Below are 12,744 nucleotides of genomic sequence, written 5' to 3'. Positions count from 1 at the left end.
GCATTTCTGGTGGTTTTGGGAGGAAAATGGTTCCACCAAGAAATAAAGCAAACACACTACTAGGTAAGTGGTGTTGAAGTTTAATGATTTTTTTTAACTGTACGTAACAGAGCAGGGCAAAGACAAGTCGATAAAGCAGATAAAAAGCAGTTTCAGTAAGCTGCTGTTTTAACACCTTCTGAAACAACATTCAGCATGTTTAACAAAATCCAAACTGAGATGGATTCCCCAACACACTTCCACATTTGAACAAGCTTTTAAATAAGCTTAAGGGTTGTTTCTGAGTCATTTAAGTTCCTGTAAATACATTCAGTTATGAATACATTATGACAGTAGAAAGTCCTTTAGCTGCCAGACTTGTACTTTATCCACTGATTTGGGCCCCGCACTTCAAAGGGTGGCTCATTGAAGTAGATGTGGTGACAAAGTTCTTCTAGTGGTGGCTCCGGGTCAGTGGTAGCAAACTGAGCTGCTTCCTCAGTCTCGTTCCTTACTGCCACATCAATATCCTAAGCCAAGAATGGATGCCAATTAGAAGGCAGTTCAGAAAAAGCATCTTAATTCTGAATTTAAACACAATGATGAAGTGTTGGTCAGAACATAGATGAAAAACCTGTGAGAAACACCTCCCTGCTAAACTGCAGCTTTTTGTGCCTTTTGGACAGTACCTTACCTTACTGCCAGAGGAACATGACCCCAGTGATCTTCTGCAGTTTCTACTCTGATTCTGTAAATCACTGAGAGGTTCAGTGTCAATTTGGGGGTTTTATTAAACACAGTTGACAAAGATATTTATAACATTTACTTAGAGGACTCCTGGCTCCTGCATGAGGATTTTTCACTGTTGACAATTTCTCTTTCAGATTTTTACCCCCTTCCTAGGTAGTTGATAATGCCTTGGTATTTTTGACTTCTACATCTTACCTATGCTAAGAGCTGTAACTGAAAGATGATCACCCATGCACACAGCCTTCCTCAGTACCCACATGTGCTTTTCACAGCTCATTAGCATGCAAATCCTCCAGGGCTTGCTTTTATGGCAACTAAAAGCCATACCTTTAATTCTTCAATGCTAGCCAGGTTATTGTTGACCATTCTGTCCTTCAGCAAAGTAATGGGATCGCTTTTGCTTCTCACTTCTTGAATTTCTTCCCTAGTGCGATAGCTAGGACCAAGAGAAACAGAGACATGAACTGCTTCAGAAGCATCCTTGACCAGAGGCAAGGTTCTGGATGCAGCTCACTCTTAGAAAGGTGTGAACAAAGAACTGTCAGGAATGCAATGAAAATACAGTGAAGCTCATCACTCAAGAGACTGGCACAGCTACATCTAGAACACTCCTTAGATCTGTAAATGGCAACCGAGCTAATGTAGATCCAGAAATTAATGTAACATAGGCAGGGGAGAGGGAGCAATCCCAGCCTGAGGCAGTTCCCATGAGGGACTGCATTTCCTCCTTCCCATCACCCCTCGGGTGATGATGCTAGATGATGAAACTGGATGGCTTGCTGCATGCTTCCAATTCACTACAAGTTTCCAAAGCACTGGGCTAAACCACCTCTGCTTCATTCAGCTGTATTAGTTGGTACAATGCCCGTGTCTTCTTGACACCTGCCTGTTTGTATTTTTAAGAAGTGTTCTACTTTACTCTCCTTGACTGGACAATCCAAACTGTTCCTGCCATTTTAGCATATTGGGCTATACATACTCTAAAAACCTTGGAAAAACATTATGCTTTTCAGCCAAAGCTCAATTAGGACACAATATAACTTCACACTGAAAGCAGAATTCATTAATAAAAAGCACAAAAGTGTGACGTTGTGCTCATAGTCATCTATAGCAGTTTCATCAAAACCTTTACATGAGCTTCGTAACCCATTTAAAGATGGAATCTAGGAGTTTCAGGATTTTGACCATCACTACTTGGTTGTTTCAGTGAATGCCAAGGAAGAACATCCCAGTACCTTATTCCAGGGTCACTCATACTATGGCCATGGTAACGGTAGGTCTGTAACTCCATCACAATAGGACCCTTAAAAAGAAAAAAAACAAACAAACCAGCACAGAGCATGTTACCACCTTAAGGGACCAATATGTGGCTCTAGCAGCAGGTATTTGCTACAGGTGAAATGCACCATGATTGTAACTCAGTGTTTCTCTCCATTTAATTTTCACAATACTACCACAACTAGTAAAATACAGCTTCACTCTTTTCAAATGAAAGAATAGGTTGATATTGTGAGCTTTCATTCTCACATTCTTACTGAGCAGCATTAAATAACATCTTCCCTCCCAGGGTCTTTCCACCATTAGTCAGACTATTTCCAAATGCCAATTGTTTCACTGCGAGGTTTGAACTCACAGAACCCTATTCTTCTGCACAAACCCTTTTCTTTTTCTGTTGTACATTCCCAGGGCAAACATTATTTCACCAAATATTAAAAAACTACAGACACGGTGTATCGTACTTGGGTGACAGACACTAATGCTGATCCACAGGCTAATGCTGATCTACATCTGTGTAAATATGGAATGATTAGTATGTTCCTTCGTGCTTCCCCTAATTCATCTCTTCAAAGACAACAACTGCCTGACAGCCAGGACACCTTTCACATCAAAACTTAACTGGCGTAGAAATGGGGGAAAATGCGCCAGACCATTGGGATAGATACACCAATTTTAAATGTTTGATGCCACTTGCATGCCACTCAATGAGGAACTTTTTAATGCAGCAGTAATATGGCTAAGAATTTCACCTATGGAAAAGGAATGACGACTACAGACTTACTTTGCCAGATCTGCAGTGTTCTGCTGCAAACTTCGTTGCTTCTCGAACACAGAGAACATCCATGCCATCCACCTGAAAAGAGAAACTACACGTTGAGGCAAAAGAAAAGCCAAACCCCAAACTTCCAATTTCAGCACTTCCACAAGCAGAACATGAATTCAGTTGCAAATTTTCCTGTATTTTAAAAAAAAATTTATAAATTTATATATAAATAAATCCATACACGTATGCATGCCCATTCTCCCCCACAAAAAACACCAACAGTGTCTGTACTCACTCTGAGACCTGGAATGAAGTCCCCTCTTCTATAGTAGTCGGTACTGGCTGCCGCTCTTTCAACTGAAGTTCCCATTCCATACCGGTTATTCTCACAGACAAAAATACAAGGCAACTTCCACAAGGCAGCCATGTTGTATGCTTCAAATACCTGGCCCTGAAACATAAAGTTGCATCTAGATAGGAAGCTAGGCCTTCAGGCATTAGGCTCTACTGAAAATCATTCATCTGTAGAGGTCTAACTAGGAGAAATTTCAATACTAAAAGTGATCTGAAAACAGCCACTTGCGGCAGCTCAGCAGGAATTAAAAGAGAATGTACACTAAGTACTGTAACTTTCATTTCAACTATTACATCACAGAACTTAATTTTGAAACCCCTGTTAGTATCTGTGTTAGGGTAGCACAAAACCTTCAACTTTAACTGAAGTATTTCTGCAGAAGTCAAAAATCTGTCATAATTGATTAATCTGGCAGGATGTTGCTATAGCAAAGTAAAAGAAAAGTTTAACTACAGTGACTTTATCAGCCTTGCTACTCTAAGAGACAGAGAAAACTAAGAACTGGGATCTCACATCTGCTTTGAAAGTAGGAAATTTTATCAACAGTACACTATAAAGAACTGGTTTCTTATCTGGCTGAGTGTCCCTGCTGATAATATGACAAGACTGGCCAGAATGTAAACAGTAAGCAGGTCTGTGAGCTGCTCTGTTCTCTTCTCTGTCTTCAAAAATCTAGGTTACAAGTTTCTCCATATTCAGCAGCTGTCACCTTCACTGCTGTTGTTCAGAGATCTCCTTACAACACAAACACTTCAGGGTGACACACTTAGGTGAGCAATGTGCAACTCAAAAGAGGAGAGCAAGAATAACTGGAAAACCCTTCTTCCATGTCTCATATGGCATTCACACAATTAACTGTTTGCCCCACACACTCCCTGAATAGCTCCGGAAGGGAAGGAGCTGAGTAGCTTTCTTTCCACTTCAGCAACAAGTGAAGAGTTCAAAATGGAGGTGAGGAAGGACAGATGTTTACACAGGTCCAAAACATGATTAAAAAATTCAGACATATGCTACATACCTGATATACAAAGAGCATACTGTTCATATAGTTCTCCAAGAAAACACTAATAACAGGTGCTAGTATGCTAATCTGCAAGGTGCCTGGTCACCTACATGAAGTTTGTCTCAGTGCACAACACTACACAAAAAAAGCCCTAAGAAAACAGCAGTGAGCTATAGAACTGAGGGTGTGCATACCCTTCTCTCTCTAGGATTGCTTCTGCTGTATTACTTGTCTCTTTCTAGTAAAGTATTCTCTCAGCAGAAAGCCCAACAAACAATCAGAGCAAAAGCTCCAAGTCTGATACTGCCTGGGCTGCAGCACTACCCAGGTAAGGCGAGAGGTGCTCCCCACTACTTGGTGGAAAGGCAGAGCTCACAGTTCAAAGAACAAAGACAGATGACCCACAGCCACTCTCCTCCTCACCACACCACACCAGACACAGCTGATTTACCTGATTGGCTGCACCATCCCCATATAAGGCCACGCAGATTTCATTTTTACCAAAGTATTTACAGGCCAGCGCAATCCCAGCTCCAAGAGGAACCTATCACAGGGCACAGGAAAAAAACCACCCTTATACAGCAATTCATAAAGGAGTTGGAGATAGGCAGTTGTGAATTGTGAAGAGACGTTTGCACTGTCAGAGATCTGCTCAACATACACGTAGTTACCAACTTACTTCCATTTGTGCCAATCTCTATTACAGCTAACATTTACACACTGCTTATGTATATTGCAATGTGATACATCTTTGCTCCAGATTACTAAAAAGTGAGAAAAACAGAATTAAGACATCATAAATTTAATAGCCTCAGAGCAATGCTGGCTGCATACAAGCTCACACCACAAATACTGAAACACTGGTAGAGAACAGGAGCCACATTCAACTTGTGCTTTGAACAACAAGTCATGTATATACCTGAGCACCAACAATTCCATTTCCACCATAGAAGTTTTTGGCATACATGTGCATTGATCCTCCTTTTCCCTTTGCACATCCTCCTTTTCGCCCTGTAACATGAATAATAAGCAATGTACTTTTTCAAAGGAAAAAACCTATGCGAATGGAATATCTAATTTAATTCCTAAAGGTACTAAGAGTAAGACCATGTTGTTATCATTATATCTATGTGGAGTTAAGACACACTAGCCTTTCCCCAAAGAGCTTACAGTTATCACAAAACAAAGAAGAGGGTGAAAGAGAACAGTAAAGGCAACCTAATTCAGGAAATACAGAACGAGACTAAGAAGAAATTTTACAAGCAACCAAGAAGTTTCAGTGCTCCACCTATGTACAAGAACTTTCTGATAAATGGGGGAGTGCTGGTGGAGGGGTAGTGTTTTATAGCCAGCATGGTCCCTACTTCTCATAAATGTAATCTGTCAAAAGACACACTTCTGCAACAAAGGTGGGAACACTATTCCAAATTAATTGCAATAATCTACACATCTTGTCTGTGACAGAACCAGAAGTAAAATATTACAGACAGGACATTCAAAACAAGGAAAAAAAGCCACCAAAACCAAAAACCTACCAAAGGAAAGCCACCCCAGAACCTACCCAGCTAACAGCTCCTCTTACCACCCCAGGATAAACATCAGAAAGTTATCCAGGCCAGCATTATTAAAGCTGCAGTTTGAAAAGAAGCAGTGCTCCATGAAGCATTACTGCAAGCTGTTTATATGAACTGATACAACACCACAGAACTTCTCTTCAGCCCACTCCATCACTTATTTTAATATGCTTTGCTACAAGCTGCAGAGGCTTCTATTTTATTCCTAATAAGCACACATTGGTAAGTTAGGTTTTTTGCCTTAGCCTTGGTGTTTATTTTAGAAGTTGACTGCTGGATCTCTCTCTGGAATATGTTCTTCTCTTTCTTACTTAACAACAGATTGCTTTTATTATCCATCTTTCTCATACCTTTCCCATACCTTTATAAATTGGTTTAATGTGAGCTTTTATGGAAACTGCCAGCTAGGCGCAAAGGAAGAAAATGTCTAATTTTAATCTGTTTCTAACTTACATTCCTAGCACATCCATTCTTAGTATGCGCTTAGTATGACACTGTCCCACACGACATCCTTGTCTCTAAATTGGAGAGTCATCAGTTTGATAGGTTGACCACCCAGTGGATAAAGAACTGGCTGGATGGCTGCATGCAAAGAATTATGGTCCAGCTGGAGACCAGTAACGAATGGTGTCCCTCAGGGATCAGTGTTGGGACCGGTCTTGTTCAACATCTTTGTCAGTGACATGGACAGTGGGATTGAGTGCACCCTCAGCAAGTTTGCCAATGACACCAAGCTGTGTGGTTCAGTTGATACACTGGAGGGAAGGAATGCCATCCAGAGGGACCTTGACACACTTGTGAGGTGGGCTGATGTCAACCTTATGAAGTTTAACCATGACAAGTGCAAGGTCCTACACCTGGGTCGGAGCAATCCCAAGCACAGCTACAGGATGGGCAAAGAAGAGATTCAGAGCAGCCCTGAGGAGAAGGACTTGTGCTGTTGGTCAATGAGAAAATGAACATGAGCTGGCTTCACTGTGTGCACTCGCAGGCCAGAAGCCAACCACATCCTGGGCTGCATCAGAAGGTCAAAGGAGGTGATCCTGCCCCTCTACTCTGCTCTCGTCAGACCTTACTTGCAGTACTGTGTGCAGTTCTGGTGTCCTCAACGTAAAAAGGACATGGAACTGTTGGAACAAGTCCAGAGGAGGGCCACGAGGATGATCAGGGGACTGGAGCACCTCCCCTATGAAGACAGGCTGAGAAAGTTGGGGCTGTTCAGCCTGGAGAAGAGAAGGCTGCGTGTGTGGAGACCTCATAGCAGCCTTCCAGTATCTAAAGGGGACCTGTAAGGATGCTGGACAGGGACTATTCATTAGGGACTGTAGTGACAGGACAAGGGGTAATGTGTTAAAACTTAAACAAGGGAAGTTTAGATTGGATCTAAGGAAGAAATTCTTTACTGTTAGGGTGGTGAGGTACTGGAATGGCTTGCCCAAGGAAGTTGTGAATGCTCCATCCCTGTCAGTGTTCAAGGCCAGGCTGGACAAAGCCTTGGGTGACATGGTTTAGTGTGAGGTGTCCCTGCCCATGGCAGGGGGGTTGGAATTAGATGATCTTAAGGTCCTTTCCAACCCTAACTATTCTATGATTCTATGAGTCTATGCACACTTCTCTACCTCCAAAACACGCTTTCCTATATTAACGTTTCAAGTGTGCAAATTCTCAGATCAAGTCTTTATTATACCAATGACTCATTAAGGCCCTCAAGCTCTTTGTTTCTTTTCCACTTCTGCCATCTGTTCACAGATCTCTTAAGAGTTCAGCAGGCTGATCCTCTCTTCCCTGTTCCACCTGCAACTCTGCTGTGAACAGACAAAATTCTGCAAAATCTGACATCTGTGCAGATTACCATTTAATATTCTTGTTACAATCTTTTCCCAACCCATTCAGTTTATCATTACAGGCAGTGTTTACTAGTCTTTCTACATCTTCAGCAGCATAATTCTAAAATCCTAGTCTCCTAAAGAGGGTAATTTCCTGTAATGAACTGCCAGAAGCAAGTTCCATTTAAACAAGCTGCTGCAACACGGTAAGTACAACACATGCTATCAAGAGAATTTTCTGGGTTTGTGCTTTCGAAGTGCAAGCACTTAAATACCCCTTATGACTTAAGTCTTATAGTAAAACATGGTTGCATCATAACATTGTAAAATTAAAACTAAACTGCTTCTAATGCCTCAGTAGACATTGTGCATCAACAACATTTTGGATTGTACTAAAAAGTTCTGCCACAAGTACAGCAGCATGCAAATCCTCCTCATTTTACTCAGCACAAACCTGTAAGTTCAGTGAGAATTTCTCGAATAGGTACTCCTCGCGTATAGGTAAAGCCATGAGCCCTGTAAGCTGTTATCACATGGTCTGTAGGCTTTATGGCAGCTTCAATCCCTACGCAGCAAGCCTCCTGTTACGTAGAAGAAAGTCAACAGTGAAGAAAAGCAAACATCCACAGCCAGCAGGGTGGCAACGGCTAGCTATGATCCCCCCCATACATCAAACCAGGAAGAGCACTAAGACCAGAGACCTCCTTAAATACCAGTGGGTGGCAGGCCTCGAGCTCTAACAGCCTAGAGGTCTGAATTCCAACCTGATGGTGAGTCACAAAAGCAGACAGGAGGGGAAGGAGGCCTGTAAAAATCTGCAGACTTTTTCTACAGCCATCTTCCACATGAAGCATCTAAACAGCTGCAATTCAAAAATGTCAGGTGGGAATGGGCAGACAGCAAACTTTCACTTCATTCATGAAAATCCTGCTCCTGGCTCTTCTTTTGCAGTGGCCACATGATCTAGCACACACTGCTTGAGGACAAGGATGGGAGCCTCCAAATGCACTGAATTTACTATGCTGCAGTTGCTCATTCCTCTCATTCAGCTGATCTTCAGATGCACCTTGCCTTCTCTCTTTTCCTATTGCTATCCCAAGATTTCAGGCATTTCCTTGTGTGCCAAGACATTGTTTTTAAAGAAACAATGAACTACCTCATGGATCCAACTACTACTTCAGACACTGCACATCTGGATTTACTCTCCACTCTAGTCAAATCCTTACATTAAGTAAGGTGAGACAATAAAAAATCCCTGAGGAAAAAGAAAAAAGGAATCTTACCTGCCCATCGTATAAATGGCAGAAGCCACGAATAATCTTCTGCTTGTACAGCTGGTCAGACTTCAGCTCCATGCGTCGTATGATCTGCATTGTCTTGTAGTACTGGAGCCCCTCCTCTCGGGTCATCACTGTGGTGGTACTGGGGCCTTCTTCTAGGCGATGAAGGTCACATTTCTGCAAAGTTGAACACGTAATTATTTCTTGAAAGGAATTCGTCCTATTTCCAAATGCCACCTTTTTTTTTATAATGTCCTATTTACAAATTCAGGGTAATACACTTCAAAAAAAGAAAGCCAGCAAAACTTAAAGTCATGGGTCAAAATAAGCATGATTTTTGTGTGCTATTTCCAAATTTAGAGAAATAAAAACTTTACTCCTATTACAGGCTCCACTCACAAAAAGAAGTCTCGCAGCTCCTACATTCAGAAGATAGTAGGATACAGCCCTCACAAAACTTGGGAAAGGCACGTTTCCATGGTTGTTGTAGGCTAAATACTTGGCAAGAGCTACAGAGCCTTAGTGAAGACACGATATAGTTTCCTTTCTGAATCAGTTTGTAAGATCTGCCTCTAAGACTGGACCTCATCTCTTATACCAGCATCTGTACCAAGCAGTAATAAACTGCTGCTGCACCAGCCACCCTGCCAGTCAAACCACCACGTGTACAGCAGAACTTCACTCCCAAACGACAGATTGCACTGAGGAAATGCTTATCTTAGGCACCAATACATGTCAACTTATTTTCCCTCCCTTCCATCTGTGCAACAACTTCAGTACTTCATAGGCACAGAAACAGAGCAAATCGAAGGGAAATCAAACCATTTCTTTCAGATTTTATTCTACTAATTCCTGAATGACAAGCCAGCACAGAAGCTACTACTGCCAATAGAAGCATCACTGTTTTGCTTTTTTTCAAGCTAGGCACAGCAGTAGCTGACAGAATAGAGCAAACATACTTTTTGAACAGCACCAAGTTAATCATTAAAAGGGTGCCATAATATTTCCTCAAAAATCCACACAGACCTCAATCAGCTGCACATCTGGGATGCAACACACATGATTCCATAAATAAAAGGGAGATGGAAAGAAGGGTAGGCAGCAAACACCAGCTATTTGTTTGAAAACAAGCAGAGAAACATTAATACTCTTCCCTTAGAAGAGATAAGGTTATTAGGCACCTTTGTGACTCTGCATTCACACTTGCATTGAACTACCGCAGCTGCAAAGGACCACATTCTTAAGAAACAAGTAATGTTACTACATACAGCAAAGCAAGGCACCTCCAGCCGCATTGAGAAATCAAGTCAGGCAGCAAGGGGGTTGGTCTGGAAATTCAAACAATAGTTTTCTAATTGAAAAAGGGGCCAAGTCCATCATGTTAGGATCTACAACACACACAAGCACAATGCCAGTATCAAGTGTTCAGCTTCTTTACCTTAATTTCAAATGTAGCTTCATTTGCAAAGTCTGCATAGTTACGCGATGCTACCATCACTCGGGAGGCCTTAAAAACAAAACCAACAAAAAAACCCCAAAAACATGAACATTATTTAAATATATTTATCAACCAAAAGTAGACAAATTCTCAAATAATTTCTAACAGTACTCCCAAACTGAAATATCTTGGGAATTAAACTCACCAGATCTAAAATAAAGTTTCAAAAGACTGCGAAGATCATCAAACCCACAAAAATAATTACTTTTCCCTTCACATGCCAGATTGCTTACAGGAGTAGAGAAAACCAACGCACATTTTGACGCTTCCGGCACTGATTGGAATTTTGTCTCAACAGAATAAAAAATTATTTGGAAAAAGAGATCACTCTCAACTCTCCCCCTCGCCCCCCTTCCTCCCCCCCCCACCCCCCTCCCGGCAGATTTCTAGAGTATGAACTACTCTTACTCTTTCTTTTCAACACAAACAGAAGTTGGGGGGATGCAAGGCAGGGACAATGAAGGGGAATATTGTTTCAGTGGGTATCAGTATGGCCACTATTTAAAAATTACATAATAACATAAAAGGTGATATATCTGAGGAGACATGAAACACAGAACAACATAAAGGGTGACATAGTAGTGGGGAGGTACAAAGGATGCTTAAAAATCTATTACTGTTCTGTCCTAAAGAGTGAACACAGGTTATTGACTTATGAACATCTGGGATTGCTAAATTACTTCACTATGTTTCACTGCAGCATTGCACAGGACGTTCATCTCTCTGTGCATGCACTGTGACCACAGCAGAAGGAATGCACTACACCTTTAGCAGCAAAACTGTATTGCTCATGGAGTTACACACAATTTTCAGTAGCTTCCCTTATGATGCTATTCACACACATTAAGCTGAAGGTTGATTATTGTGAAATTTTAAGAATGTCCAGGTCAGTTTCCAAAGAAAGTTCTGACCCATAAGTGTGAGGCTTGGAAAAAAGCCAAGAGACATTTCTCAATCCCTCCTGGTTACTACTCTGTTGCATATTTGATTTAGCAGTCACGACCACCCCATTATCAGATTAAGCACTTTAAAGTCATACCAAGTTTCTACACTGTTTACCCCAAAGTGTCAGTATTATCTGTGAAGAAAACTTCTTTTACTTCTAGAGCTGGAAGTAAATCAACAGTTTGGGATTCCCAGAATGGCTGAGGTTGGAAGGAACTTCTATAGGTCAGCCAGAACCCCCTTGTCCTGAATATGACATAAAAGCAACACTGACGAGTCTGTACAAAAGTTCTAAATACATAGCCAGTGCACATATCAAAACTGAACCTTTTTAAGACTTAGGCCTTACCTCACTAACGGCTCCCTAGGTTAGCAGCATTTGGAAAAAAAGAAGGAAAAAAAAAAAGAAACCCAGTAAGTAACTATAACAATTAGGGGAATTGAATTCAGGAAATTTTTAACCAAATAGAACTCTGTAAGAGGTAGCTTCCTTTACAGGTAAAGTCTGTGCCATTGGAATCCATCTATACACTTCACAATATGCTCAGTATATTTTGTATGCTGCTTTAAGACTAGTAATTTATACCTTCACTACATTAAGAACAGTTCAAGACAAACATTTACTTATTTGGCAATCCCTGGGATTCTAAAATATGCGTTCTCTAAAACAATCCTGGTTTAGATTTACGGAAAAATGCAATATGGCAGGGGCAGGCCAAGTACTTGCATAAGGGACTAGTTTCAGGCACCCATATTTGAAAAATTTAATATAAATATTTCCCTTGTGAATGAGGAGAAACGTTTAGATCCGTAGTCCCAAAAGATACAGGAAGATGTGCTGGTAACTGGGCCGAGCCGCACTCAGCCTAGCCGTTGCTTGCCGGCCATACCCCGGCCACACCGGTGACCCACACCAATCCCCAGTAACGGCACACGCAGCACGGGCCTTTCACGCCCCGGGCTTTGTCACCCCTTATTCCGGCCGGCCAAATAATGGTCGAACTCGCCGTTCTTCCGACGGCGGCAGCAGCGGCCGCACGCTGCAGCACGCGGGAGAACACGGCTAACAACATCTTGTGCATGGAGAGGGGACGGGCAGCACTGTTCCAGCGCTGTCCCCGTCCGGCACCCTCGTTCAACCGCCCGTCCCGCTCCGCCCTTCTCGAACACACTGCCCACGCGCGCTCTCTCGCTCGAGCTGCGTGCCTCCTCTGCCCCGCGCATGCGCAGAGCTTGATATGCGGCGGCTAAGCAGGCGGAGGAGGAGGGAGATATCTTCGCTCCTCCCCCTCTACCGATGGTGTGCAGACACACACCAGTTCTCGGTATGACTCGTGACGCGCAGGTGCTTTTAGTGTCTGCTGGCCTGCTCAGGTTTATAGCAAGGCCAAATGGCACCTGGGAAGGGGTAACTCCTGCTACCTGCAAGATTCTCTTCTCTCTGCCAGGTCCCAGTATTGTTTCTTCCCTGTCATTTTGAAAAAGCTGTTCCT

The 12,744-nt window shown here is 42.2% G+C and overlaps 1 protein-coding gene across 1 annotated transcript; it reads right to left on the bottom strand.

The window, feature by feature from the left end:
• Window positions 1-64: 64 nt before the first annotated feature.
• LOC101871408 (pyruvate dehydrogenase E1 subunit alpha 1) lies at window positions 65-11,609 on the bottom strand. The gene is made up of 11 exons (XM_034073222.1): window positions 11,601-11,609; window positions 10,247-10,315; window positions 8,812-8,985; window positions 7,983-8,109; window positions 5,048-5,139; window positions 4,580-4,672; window positions 3,066-3,221; window positions 2,789-2,860; window positions 1,965-2,032; window positions 1,057-1,165; window positions 65-509 (listed from the first exon to the last, which is right to left on the bottom strand). The coding sequence occupies exons 2-11, from the start codon at window positions 10,301-10,303 to the stop codon at window positions 345-347; spliced, it is 1,113 nt and encodes a 370-aa protein (XP_033929113.1). The 5' UTR covers window positions 10,304-10,315; window positions 11,601-11,609; the 3' UTR covers window positions 65-344.
• Window positions 11,610-12,744: the final 1,135 nt, after the last annotated feature.

Source organism: Melopsittacus undulatus, chromosome 2 (genome assembly GCF_012275295.1).
Source record: "Melopsittacus undulatus isolate bMelUnd1 chromosome 2, bMelUnd1.mat.Z, whole genome shotgun sequence".
Classification (NCBI taxonomy): domain Eukaryota; kingdom Metazoa; phylum Chordata; class Aves; order Psittaciformes; family Psittaculidae; genus Melopsittacus; species Melopsittacus undulatus.
This window is presented reverse-complemented; position numbering and strand designations above follow the sequence as displayed.